Source organism: Sorex fumeus, unplaced genomic scaffold, assembly GCF_029834395.1.
Source record: "Sorex fumeus unplaced genomic scaffold, SorFum_2.1 ptg000044l, whole genome shotgun sequence".
In the NCBI taxonomy this organism is placed as follows: Eukaryota; Metazoa; Chordata; class Mammalia; order Eulipotyphla; family Soricidae; genus Sorex; species Sorex fumeus.
Genome location: NW_026606101.1, coordinates 11,206,912 through 11,220,465, shown reverse-complemented (window position 1 = coordinate 11,220,465; position 13,554 = coordinate 11,206,912). Strand labels below are relative to the sequence as shown.

The 13,554-nt window shown below is 40.8% G+C and overlaps 1 protein-coding gene across 5 annotated transcripts in view; it reads right to left on the bottom strand.

Moving 5' to 3' along the window:
- Window positions 1-13,554, bottom strand: part of NCOA6 (nuclear receptor coactivator 6) — an 84,167-nt gene that overhangs the window by 23,976 nt on the left and 46,637 nt on the right. For 3 of the 5 annotated variants that reach the window (XM_056122135.1, XM_056122137.1, XM_056122136.1), the window contains 3 exons: window positions 12,955-13,101; window positions 5,855-6,971; window positions 2,561-2,682 (listed from right to left, as the gene is read on the bottom strand). In XM_056122135.1, the coding sequence (XP_055978110.1) occupies window positions 2,561-2,682; window positions 5,855-6,971; window positions 12,955-13,101 (1,386 nt within the window). The remainder of the gene's footprint in view (window positions 1-2,560; window positions 2,683-5,854; window positions 6,972-12,954; window positions 13,102-13,554) is intronic. The other 2 variants (XM_056122138.1, XM_056122139.1) reach the window with 2 other exon arrangements.

Here is a 13,554-nt window from a genome sequence, read left to right as displayed (position 1 = left end):
CCCTCCGACAGATATCATTGAAAAAGACAGAAGGAGGTAACAGAGACTGATATGTATTAAAAATAAAATGATGACACTAAAGATTTTATGGCTATTAACTTCTATTTATTTTCTTACATGTAAAACTCTTTTAAGAAGTATTTCCTATGAATCTGCAAATGGACAATAAATAAGTCAGGAGTATAGCCCTCAGTAGTAAAAAACTAATTTTGTGACACAAATTCTGAGGATAACTAATGCTTTACATATTTGCAGATGGCATTTCAAATGGTTCTTGCTTTGTAAAGATTTCTTTTGGCAACTTAGAACCGACACCTTACACAATAAGAACAGAGGTAACGATCACTAAGTTAAGAAAAAACAAAGGTGGTTCAGTGGTGTAAAATGAGTAAATAACTGGGATACAACTGTATAAACTAGATTTATTCCATTATTGTATGAAAAATAAATTAGGGAAGTTTTAAGAAGGCGCAGGAATTTGAACAATTGGCTCTGGTAGTTGGGAGAAATGCTGGCTCAGATTTTCACAGAATAGTTACCAAATGCTGATCCACAGGGTCAGACGCTATGCTCAACAGCTAACTGATATCTTCGGGCCTAGGATTTCTATGACATGAATGAGTATAATGTGTAGAATCCAGTTTTGAAGATTTATTTATTTATTTTTGCTTTTTTGGGTCACACCCAGCAATGCTCAGGGGTTACTCCTGGATTTGCACTCAGGAATTACTCCTGGCGGTGTTTGGGGACTATATGGGATGCCGGGGATTGAACCCGGGTCGGCCGCATGCAAGACAAATGCCTTACCCGCTGTGCTATTGCTCTGGCCCAGTTTTGAAGATTTAAAAAAGAAAATCCTTTGCTGTTTTAGTACTGCATACCTACTCTCTTTATTCTTTTTAAAAATATAAATTCTTTTACATATTTTATATATATTTTGTAAAGAAAATAACATGGCTTTTTTAAAAAACAGATTTAATTGGGGTTCTCGTGTTAAAGAAAATTGCGATTTCTGCAGATGTTCTTCAATGTCAAGACTAAGACAAAAATGCCTTTTGGTCCACCAGACAGCACAGTAAATACCCAAAAGAGCAGCATAAAAAATATAGAGTCTCTTGAAAATAATATGGCATAGTTGCTGAAAAGGTTCCAGAAGCCGGAAGTAGCAGTCCAAAGGGAACTAATGATAAGAAGACAAACTATGGGTGCCATGTCAAAGAATGACAAAGAGCGAAAGTTAAAACACACAGGGCCTATAACATATTTAGAACCATATTTATTAATTAAGGGATGAAAGTTCATATGTTTTTCAAGACCCACCAGCCCATTAGTAAAAAGGAGAAGTGAGCTGGTATGGATAGTGGTTGCTTTCGGGACAGAAAAATTATATGCTCTGTTTAAAGGCATTTATATCCAGGTTTCTGCTTGGTTTAAAACACTGCTACGTCAAATAGGTTAAATTTAGCCTGTCGGTTCCCCAGTTTGAAGAAAAGGAACAAGAAAGTGTGTAAGGACTTCTGGAATTCATGAAAGAATTCAGGTGTGTTTGGGTAAGAAGGTTCCAAATTCCTCTGGGCATACGGGCCTGCCAAATCTGGTCAACTTGCAGATCAACTGTGCTGTGAGTTATCCCACTACACCTCATAGTGGAAAGCCTAAACAATTTGTAAGAAGTACCACAAAGCACTGACACCTTGATGAATTTACCTTTTCATTTTGAATTCACTTTTAAATTCTATAAAGGGTAGATTAAAGACAAAAATAGCATTTCTCTCTCATGCCAAAAAATATATGGAATAACTAGTGAGGAGAAAACTTTTTACTCTGTTGAGAATGTCTTGAACATTCTCAAGGTAATACAGTTACAAATCGCTGCTCAGGTGCAGAATCAGATACTGTAGCAGATAGCCATGGGTCTGCAACTAAGATTGGAATGAATGAAAGATAGGAACATTTTCCTCTTCAATATAAGTTCTCAATATTTAGAGGATACAATTATTTTATAATCAGAGAGGGGTATAACATAGGGGACTTCAATAACATTTGTCTTGTTTTATTATTATGCTATATGTTATGCACATAATCGGTTATTTTATTATTTTTATGTGTTTTATGTTTTAGAGATTAACAATAAACCTCTTATGTAAAAATCAATCTTGTTTTAAATCCAGACAGTTTTCTGTTTTGAATAAACTCCAATACAAAGGGCTGTAGGAAAATCAGGTAAATAAGATTAGAGTAAAATTATGTCCCTGTGTAATTTTACTTCATTTTGATGCCAACTAGAACCTTGACAGTAAGACTATATAGAGATACATGCCATTTTAGTCTCAGTATACGAGGACTTAAAATAATGAAGACAAATTTGAAATCTTTACATATTGCTTCAGAAATTATATTTGAAAGTTTACTTAATATTAAGGCAATGTTTCCAGATGAAACACAGTAAGTTCCTAAAGGACCCTATTTAAAAGACAAAAAATAAAATACTATTATTTTCTTGATGAGAAGCCTTGCACGGCTGTATAAACGGTGAGAGGTATATGTTTATTTTCATCACCTGGTGGTCGGTTTGAAAATTCTGGCAGTTTAGGGCCTGAGTTGTCCAAGTTAATTCCTTGATCTCCAGGCATTGGCTGCTGATCAGCTTCCTCTAGACCACTTGAGCGAGTATCTGAGGTGCTAAAAAATAAGTTATACAAGAAAGAGTAAGTTGCATAATTTATACAAGAAACTTAAACCCTCTCCTATTTCTGAAGAACCAAAACCTAAAGGCATTACCAACCTAGTTATCTTTAACTCTCCAAACTTATTTTATGTTGAATATTCAGCATTTGACACAAATAATCTAGAAATTTATTCAACATTAGAATCCACTTAAATCCACTTAATGGATCAAGGGCTGAAGCATGTTTTGCACGCAGGAGCCTAGGTTTAATTCCTAGCGCTGCATGATCCCTGGAGCATCACTGGGTAGAACCTTGCAGCAACAAACAAAAACAAAATTGAAGTCTAACTAGTGACCCAAAGTACTTTCTAAAAACATCTGATATAATTTCCATGTAGCTGACCACCCTTTAGACATCCTAACGCCTGATGAAAGTTTAGGTTATTAAAAGTATGTCACACGGTTCCTGGGAAGCCTTTGTGCCTTTGTGTCTTTGGTGTTGCCATGAAAGTCAACCTGGAAACCTACATTGTTTATTTAGTGTGAATATTACCAGTGGAGTCTCCAACAATTCATAACACATTGCAAGAACTTGTAGGATGGCTGATGAAAATGTATTCAGTGAACAAAGAAAGACAGGGAATGCTAGAACAAAGCTAATTAACTCTGCAGCAAAATGAGTATTTATAGATGTTCCCACTGGTTTCGGGATGCTTTCATTTCTCACCTGGGTTTAGCTTAAAAGTTTTAGTGGGGAACAAGAAAATGCTAAAATGCTAACACCCACATTTCCCAAGACCCTCTTTGTCTGTAACCTTAGTTGCATCCCCCCCTACCTTTAGTTTCTTTTGGACTAGATCTTGGGTCACTAATTTCTGGCAGTATTTTATCATTTCAGTTCTGAGCAGTTTCATAAGCCTTATCACAGATCCATCTGAAAAAGATGGGAATTTAGAACCTGAAGTTTGTCCTTAGCATATCTGATGCCAGTACTGATTTATTCCTTACATGGCTGTTTTTATCTGCAAATTTTTTTTGGGGGGGGGTTTGGATTTTGGGCCACACCCAGCCGGGCTCAGTGCTCACTCTTACCTCTGTGCTCAGAGGTCACTTATGGTGGGGTTCAGGTAAACATATGTAAAGCGATTTTGAACCCAAGCAAAGTAGGCACTTTACCCACTGTACTATCTCTATGGCCTCTCTCACTGCAAATTACAAGCAAGAACTTAGTGGTATTCTTCATGTTCAAGAAATTGTACTGATAAAAATAATCTGATACATGGTCCTGCCACCTCATGTTAGAGAGAAAATAAAGAGAAGTGTTGGGGCTGGAGCACAGTAGGTAGGGCGTTTGCCTTGCACGTGGCCAACCCGGGTTAGATTTCCAGCATCCCATATGGTCCCCGCCAGGGGTAATTCCTGAGCGCGTGAGCCAGGAGTAACCCCTGTGCATCGCCGGGTGTGACCCGAAAAGCAAAAAAAAAAAAAAAAAAAAAAGTGTAAAAGACAAGCCCACACTTTATGAGACATGCCAAGAGAGCTGAGACCTATTAAACCTATTGTTTCCCTTTCCTAGGAACTCTGCTGCCCTATAAAGCCCTTTTCACCATGTATCCCTCAATAAGAAACAATCTTCACAGGGTTGGTGAAGAAATCAAAATACACACTAATAGCAACGAAATAACTTCGCAATTTTACTCCCAGACTACTGGGATGGAAAGAAATTTGGGGGGTGGAGGTTGGTGCCAGACAAGGAAGTGCTCAGAATCAGAATTACCCTTGGAAGAGACAGGGAGACCATATATGGTGCTGGGGAGCATGCAGGCAAGCACTGAGCCTCCTGCACTATCTCTTCAGCCCTCCTGTGCTCTCTCTCTGGCACTCCTGTACTATCTCTGGCCCTCCTCCTGTGCTATCTCTCTGAGAACGCACACATATAGAACACACATGGGACATACACATGGAACAGAGACCCATAACACACACAAGGAAAACTCTCTCTCTCTCTCTCCCCCACTAGATGAGAACAGTAATAATTTTAGTTAAAAAGCACTTTCAGAAAAATTAGGTAATTAAAGGGCTGATTATGTCTGAATCCAGTAAAATATAGGTTGCATGCTACTGACAACTTATAAAATTCAAAAAGCAGCTTGGGCATATGGCATAATATTAGAGTATAACCAAGGAAACATTGTGGGAAGGCTGGAAAACAGTTTAATTTAATTTTGAACATTCATGCTGTTTAATTAAAGCTCCCCTATTTTTTCCCTATAGGTCAAGCAATTTATTTCAATTAACTGTCTTGCATTAGTCACTATTCCCTGCTAATGATTAAGATAATAAAATTCACTTAAACCAATATTCCTCCTGAAAACACTTTATCCAAGCTAAGAATGTAACAACACCTTGCTTCCAGAAATAAAACAAAATCTGTTAATTGTCCTCCTGCTGTGATCCTGCAGAAGAATACAACCGGAGAACCATTACCAAAAGAGTAAATGGTTTAAAACGTCAAATCATTTTGACATGAGGTCGTAAGCTTCTAAGGGTGATAAAGAGATTCTGAATGAAAAGCACAAGTACAAAAATACAATTTCTGTGGAGCACAAATCATCCACAAGCAGTTTTCATTTCCAAAACACATTTGGCTTTCCTAGTTCCCTAAGAGCCATGATAAGCCTGAACACTCTGAGGTGTTTCTATGGCTACTTTTAAGGTCCAGTGCCAAACGAGACTTAATCGGCATGCTGCAATGTATAAACTTTCTGTGGTCATTAAGAAACAAATTCTCACTGGGTTTGGGAAGATGGCTCAAACAATTGAAGAGAATGCTTTGTATGCTGAACCCGTTGGTTTCATCTGCCATAGGACACAGTCCCCCAAGCCCTGCAGGAAGCAACTCTGGAGAACCAGATCAAGAGTAGCAGCCCCCAAACAAAAACAAAACAAATGCAAATCTGTCATTATCTTTCAGAGGTATACATACTTAGTGACTGCTTTAAAATAATCAAAAGGGTAGCAGGGAGAGCATGATAAAACACAGGCAACAGGTTGCAGCAAGGGAATTTCATTATGCTGAATTATAAAATTAGAATATACGTTATTATATGTTTAGAAATCTCCATCAAAAAGTTGTTCACATAGAAATAAATGAGTAAGATTTGAGGCAAGACTATCATGACCTACTTTAGATCTTGCTGACTATTTTTCTTCTTCCGAGGGGGTTTCTTCTTCTTCGGTTTATTTGCGTTGGCATTATTTTGCTTATTGTTTACCCCAAAATGGCCTGCAGAGATGTCACTCTGCAATAAGTTGACCAACAATGGGCTTGTTAACGTGACATCCTTATTGACTGGAAAGCCTGGATTTTGACCACAGGACATCTGATTTCCATTGGGCGCTCCACTGAAAGGTGCATTGAAAGGCATTCCATGGCCTGAGAAGTGGTTTCCTGGGGCACTGTTCCCCTGCATGGCCTGCACATGAGGGGGGACCATGTTGGCTTGCTGCATGCTAACATCAGGCATCATCTGAGGCAAGCTGACGTCATTATTTGCTGTAGTAGCAGAATCACCATGCTGCTGGGCCATATGTGGGTTGGGTCCTGGTGGTCGTAAGACCTGCCCCTGAATCCCCATAACCTGAGACGGACTGTTGTTCACAGGCCCTTGCTGAGGCAGCATCTGTCCTGACATCTGTCCCGAAAACTGCACCATGTTTCCTTGCATGTTTGGAGTTGGTCCCCTCATTATCTGTGCTGGTCCCGGCATGACATTGGATTGGTTCTGAGTATTAAATTGTTGCTTATTCCCCTGCATCTGATTGGTCATGATCTGCTCTATCATTGGATTCTGCTGGAGCAAAACTTGCCCCTGAGGCCCCATCATCTGGTTATGTGTCGCCATCATTTGTGGGCCCTGCTGGGGAAGCATCTGCTTGGGTGGGGTCATCCTTTGGGGCGAGGGCCCAAGATTCTGGCTCTGAGGGTTCACCATCATCTGGCCCTGCGGCATAAGTTGGGCCCTGGAAAGGATCATAGGGTTCTGAGGGTTCAAGGTTCCTTGTTGCTGGACCATCTGGCCCTGGGAGGGCACGATCTGCTGGTGCATGCTCATCAGCTGAGATGGTGGGCCCTGCTGGGGCTGGCCTTGCATGTTGCCTAGGTTCACCTGAGGAACCCCGGAACTACCAGACTGCTGGCTGTTCATGTTGCCATGAATTCCCATGAGGCTGGGCTGCATCATATTTGGTGGCCCGTGGGACACCTGCATCTGGTTTTGAGGAGGACCAGCTCCTTGACCACCTTTAAAAAAAATAAAAAAGCATCATTTCAGAAAGAAATAATATTAACGTATATACTCAAATTAGCCTAATATCTACTGACCAAAATGACAAATACGCTATGATTCAAAATCCTTCTGAAGGTTTTCTAAAGCAGGAACACTTTACTATAGTATAATTGTTTACATTCTCAAAGACCAGACAATAGAGCCGGATAAACCATTTCTTTTTTTGGTTTGTTTTAATTTTGGGGCTACACCTGGCAATGATCAGGTGTTACTCCGAGTTCTGCACTCAGGACTTATTTCTGGCAGTAATTGGGGGACCGTATGGAATGCCTAGGATCTCCGAACCTGGGTCAGTAGTGTGCAAGGCGAGTACCCTACCCTATGTACTATTGCTCCGGCCCTAGAGAAACCATTTCTTTGCTTCTATTCGGTAACTGAAAATATTTTAAAAAATCAATAAAGTTTACCTTTCTTCTAGTTAAAAAGGCAGCGTCTCACTGTTCAAAAATAACTTGAAGCTACCTTACAATGAATAGAATAATAAATAGAATTGTAAGCTAGTAAAATATGCTCTGCTTTAGATGAGTCATGGAAACAAAGAACACAGTGCATCCTCTTGGGGAAACCTTGATAATGCCGAAAAGACTTTTAAAAATGCTATTTGGAAAATGACTTTCAAAGGTCAAATGTGTGATATCTGGATGTTGAACTTTATTTTTCACTTTGTTTTTTTGTTTCTGGGCCACATTTGGCAGTGCTGTAGCTATCAAGTGCTCAGTAGCAACCCCTTTTGGTGATCAGGGGACCATACGTGGAGCAGAGAATTCAAATCAGGATCGGTATAGGCAAGGCAGTTACCTTAACCTTAATCCCTGTGTTGATCTTTAGACCTCACGCTGAACTGTAAAGAGCTTTTAATATTTCCCAATGACAAATGTTCTCTGCTTCAGTGTGGTAAAATGATTCAATCCTGTTCAAGAAAACCAGGAAGTTGCAAATAGAGGATAGTAAACAAGGGCTGTTAAATTTTAGTGACCCTCTTGTGTGAGTTCCTGGTGGAACACAAAGGATATGTTCTACTCTCTGATTTTTTGTTTGTTCATTTGTTTTGGGGTCACACCCAGTGATGCCCAGGGATTACTCCTGGTTCTGCACTTGAATCACTCCTGGCAGTGCTCAGGAGACCATACAAAAATGCTGGGGATTGAACCTGGTCCGGTCGCATGCATGCATGCATGCATGGCCTCTCCTAGTTATTTCTTACTTTGACAAAGAAATCTGCCCGGTTTGCTGCAATGTTGTGGTGCCTTGGGAGCACCAGAGCTGCTCTTGGCAGTGTCTGTGTGCTATGAGATAAATGCCAGGAACTGATCCTAGGACCTCATGCAAAGTATGTACCATACTCCTTAAGTCACATCCCGAGCCCCCATTTTAAACAAATTATTTAAAACTATTTATTTCCCAGGGATTGAACCAAGGGTCTCATACAAGCAAGGCAAGGGCTCTATGGAGAGCTACATTCCCAGCACTTATTATTATTATCTTTTAATATTTGGGCCAAACCCTGCAGTACCTAGAGTCTACATCTGGCTCTCTACTCAGGGTAGTTCCTGGCATTGCTTGAGGGGTCATGTGGTACTGGCAAATCAAACCTGGGTCTCTGGCATCTGAAGTATACACTCAGTTTGTTGAGATATCTCTCTTGCTCCCCCCCCCCACTGTTCTTTTTTGGTTTTTGATCCACACCCGATGATGCTCAGGTTTTAATCCTGGCTCTGCACTCAGTAATTATTTCTGGTGATGCTTGGGGGACACATGGGATGCCGGCAATCAAACCTGGTTGGCTGCATGGAAGGCAAGTGTCCTACCCACTGTACTATCTCTCCTGCCCCCCCGCATTTTTTTTTTTTTTGGCAGGTGCAAAGTGTGCCACGACCAGTGGTATGCTCAAGGATTACTGCTGGCTCAGGGATCACACCGTGTGTGGTACCAGGGATCAAACCAGCTGACATAGACTGCATGCTGGGCAAGTGCCTTACCCTCAGTATTATCACTCTGGTCCCCCATTTTCAAAACAGGAACTAAAAATTGTTAGCCAAAATTAAATTATGTGGTAGCTCAGACTCTATCAGAGAGGCAGGGGACAAACTGTCCCATGTGTTTGCTACTTAGAGTTTTCATGAATCCCAAGATTTCTTTCCAAGAAGATTTTATAAACAATCCTATGACCTCTTAACTTGAACTCCAGGGCCACTGTCTATATACTGAATACAGCAGTGTATATTCATTCAACCTGCAATATTTATTAAATACACAGTATATACAAAGCACTTTGGTGTTGATATTGTATCAATAAGCAAGGCAGTCCATATTCCTAACCCTTTGGAGTTGGAAGAGATATAATATCAAAAAGAGAAGTTTTTTTTTTCAAGTATTTTCCAAGTATTAAAGCCTACCAAGGGAAATAAAATGGGATAAGAAAAGGAAACATAAACAAGGGCAGCACAATTTTAGATCCAATAAGTGAAGAGGTTGAAAAAAAAAGTGCAGGGGGCTGGAGAGATAGCACAGCGGGTAGGGCATTTGCCTTGCACGCAGCTGACCCAGGTTCAATTCCCAGCATCCCATATGGTCCCCTGAGCACCACCAGGAGTAACTCCTGAGTGCAGAGCCAGGAGTAACCCCTGTGTATCGCCAGGTGTGACCCAAAAAGAAAAAAAAAAAAAAGACAGTGCATGTAAACAGTATGACTGTATGGTTGAGTTTAATTGTCCCACGGGCAGTTCTCTGCAATCTTTGGCACTAAAAGCAATTTCTGGCTGTATCAAAACTAGAAAGATATGCTAGCACTTTGCCAGGCAATGTGACTTCTGGCGAACACCATAAATGTAATTTGGGTGTCTTAAGAGTGTGACCTGTAGCAAAACAGTTGTGCAAGCCATAACTGAAGGGACAACTGAGACCAAGTATATGAGCACTGCAGTAAGGCAGATGTGCAACCCCTGGTGACTGTAACAGAAAAGAGTAGGGCAGGTGGGAGAGGAAATAAAATGAAGCGTGGAAAAGAGTACTCAATGGGATAGAGCACATGCAGGAGGCCCAGGTTCTATTCAAAGCACTGCTGTCCATGGTTGATCCATGGTCACCTAGTACTGCTGGGAGTTATGTAACTCGGGAATGCAATTTTGCATTAGAAGCTAGGGAGAGTCAAACCATTTGCCCTTTCCTCTCAGTTTTCAAAAAGTAATTTGAACTTTTAAATTAAGAATTTTCTCCTTGAGGGGCTGGAGCAAAAGCACAGCGGGTAGGGAGTTTGCCTTGCATGCGGCCGACCCAGGTTCAATTCCCAGCATCCCATAGGATCCCCTGAGCACCGCCAGGAGTAAATCCTGAGTGCAGAGCCAGAAGTAACTCCTATGTATTGCCGGGTGTGACCCAAAAAGAAAAAAAAATATTTTCTCCTTGAGTATCATGCTAAGTGAAATGAGTCAGAAAGAGAAGTACAGACAGAGAATGACTGCAGTTATTTGTGGAATATAAAATAACATAATATGAGACTGACACCCAAGGACAGTAGAAACAAGGGCCAGGAATATTGCTCCATGTTTGGAAACCTGTCTCATAAGTTGGGGGAGAAGGCAGCTGGAATAGAGAAGGAATCACTAAGTCAACGATGACTGGAGGAATCTTTCGGGATGGGAGATGTGTGCTGAAAGTAGATGAAGGGCCAAATGTGACAGCCTCTCAGTATCTATATTGCAAACCATAATGCCCAAAAGTAGAGAGTGAGTATGGGGGAAATTGTCTGCCATAGAGGCAGGGGGAGGGTTGGGAATGGGGGAAATTGTCTGCCATAGAGGCAGGGGGAGGGTTGGGAATGGGGGGTATATAATGGGTACATTGGTGCTGGAGAATGTGCACTGGTGGAGAGATGGGTGTTCAATCATTATATGGCTGAAACTCAAACATGAAAGCTTTGTAACTGAATCTCACAGTGATTCAATTAAAAAAAAAAAGAATTTTCTCCTTAGTGATTTGCACTTAAAGATGGAACCTCATAATTTTAATACCAAGTGGGGATGGAAGTTCAGAAAATACTTGAAGCTATATCAGCCTAAAATTGCCTCAATGAGAAAGGGTAAGAGAATTAGTCGTGCAGTACTTACATGACCAGATGACCAGAAACATGAAGTCTATCTAGGTTTATAGAAAAATGCTTTATAAATACTTTTCAGTCACTCTGCTTTACTACTTTCTTGGGTTTTGTTTCGGGGCCACACCTGGCAATGCTCAGGGATAACTCCTGGTTCTACACTTGGGGATCACTCCTGGCGAGCTTGGGGGATCATAAGGGGTGGCAGGGATTGAACCTGGGTCGGCCACATGCAAGGCAAGTGCCCGAACTGCTGTTCTATCACTCTGGCCACTGTTCTACCACTTCTCCAGTTTTTTCTTGTATAAAATACACTGTCTGTAGCACTGTTCTCCCGTTGTTCATGATTTGCTCAAGCAGGCACCAGTAACGTCTCTACTGTGAGACTTCTTGTTAATGTTTTTGGCATATTGAATATGCCACGGGGAGCTTGCCAGGCTCTGCTGTGCAGATGGGATACTCTCGATAGCTTGCCGGGCTTTTTGAGAGGGACGAGGAATTGAACCCGGATCGGCCGCGTGCAAGGCAAATGTCCTACCCGCTGTGCTATTGCTCCAGCCCACCATTAATATCAAATAACAATAACAATAATTAACATTAAATAAGTTCTGGCTGAGGTTTAGTCTTCAAACCTCACACTGTAAACCAGAATTCTGATACTCAGGATAAACAATGCTAATATGAATTACACAGAATTTTAAAAGGTGCAATTGTCTAAAATGCCATGTGTCACCATGACTTTGCACCTATAATTTCCTTTGCTAGAAACACCATTTGTACTTTCACTAACCCATCAGCCAAGTCAAGACTAATGCATCACCAAACATGACTGCCACTCAAAGCCTCTTTTGCAAACCACAGCACCCAAAAGGAGAGAGAAAACAAAAGGGGTGGGGTGGGACTGGGGGCATAGGGGTATGGGAGGGATACTGGGAACACTGGAGGTGGAGAATGGGCACTGGTGGAGGGATGGGTACTCAATCATTGTATAACTGAAACCCAAGCACAAAAAATTGTAAGTCTACAACTGTATCTCATGGTGTTTCACTAACAAGAAAAAAAAGACTAATGCATCAGTTCACAAATAAACAGTATTTGGAACACTGCCATACTCAATGGTTTATGCATTATCTAAGGGTACTTTGCATTACAATAGCAGAGTTAAAGAGCTGTAGCAGAGACCATACAACCTACAAAATCTAAAATACTAACGCAAAATCTAGTATCAGTTTAAGGAAACAAGACTGAGCTGGAATCTTGCATGTGGCTAACTCTGGTTAGATCCATGCACCCACAGAGTCCCCAAAGCACAGAGTCAGAAAAAGCCCTGAGTACCCAGGATCGTGGCTCGAACCTTCCCCACCACCCAAAAGAAAATTGTTGAACCAGAGAGTTAGCTCAATGAACTGTACAGCACATGTACTGTATGTAGAAGGCCTGAGTTCGATCCCTGGCATTGCGTGGTCTCCCATGCACTGCCTGATACGATACAAAAGTAAAAAGACATAAAACATATAATCACAAAGTTAAGAGTTTCATCTCCTTTCCTTTGGTATTTAGTTATTTCTAGTTTCCTTAAGCTACTTTCCCCCCTTATCAGGGATCATACTCAAGGCCTCAAACAAGAAAAGCATGTTCTTTATCATAAAGTCACATCTCCAGCCTCCGGCCATCCTGACTATTTTTGATATACCAATTACTGTCCTAAAAGAATACATATTTATGGGTTTGAAATTCAGAGGAGAAACCAGTTATATTTAACTCTAAGTATATCCTTTTTGCCTATCATAGGCTACCACAAAATGTTTATTAAATGCTGAATGAATAAATGATGGAAAACAAACCTGCATGCTGGACATTTTGATTTGCTTGCATCTGAGAGGCTCCTGCATTACCAGGGGTGGTTGCAGTGGTCGAAGGCACCTGACCTTGCATAAAGTTCTGATTGGCCTGTCCTGCTGAGAAGCCAGGTGGGAGGCGTTTAGGCATTCCTTAATAGAAAACAATGAGTAAGGCAGTTACCTAGCAAATTTATACTCTTGCTTAGATGTGGAATGAATAAGGAAGGATGAGCTGCATGAAGTCTTCACTGGCTTAGCTCTCTGTCACACTGGTAAGATCTTTAATAATAAGGTTGGGAAAGATGGTTAAAAAAATTAACACAATCTCTTACATGAGCATTGTCAAAATGAAAAAGAAATACTGAAAAATTTACACTTAGAACATGCCAAGGAAAAGATGGCAATCTGCTCCCTAAATGTGATCTGAAGCCAAGTCACATCAAGGTTTAGGGCTTACTTTTCTCTGTAATACAACAGACCCTGAAACTTTACATACTTTAACACAGATATAAAAGGAATATGCTAAATTCTCTCATATTCAACCAAATTAATAAAAAAAATGCTATGAAACAAAGAGCTGGGTCCTGATATTAAACAGGTGAT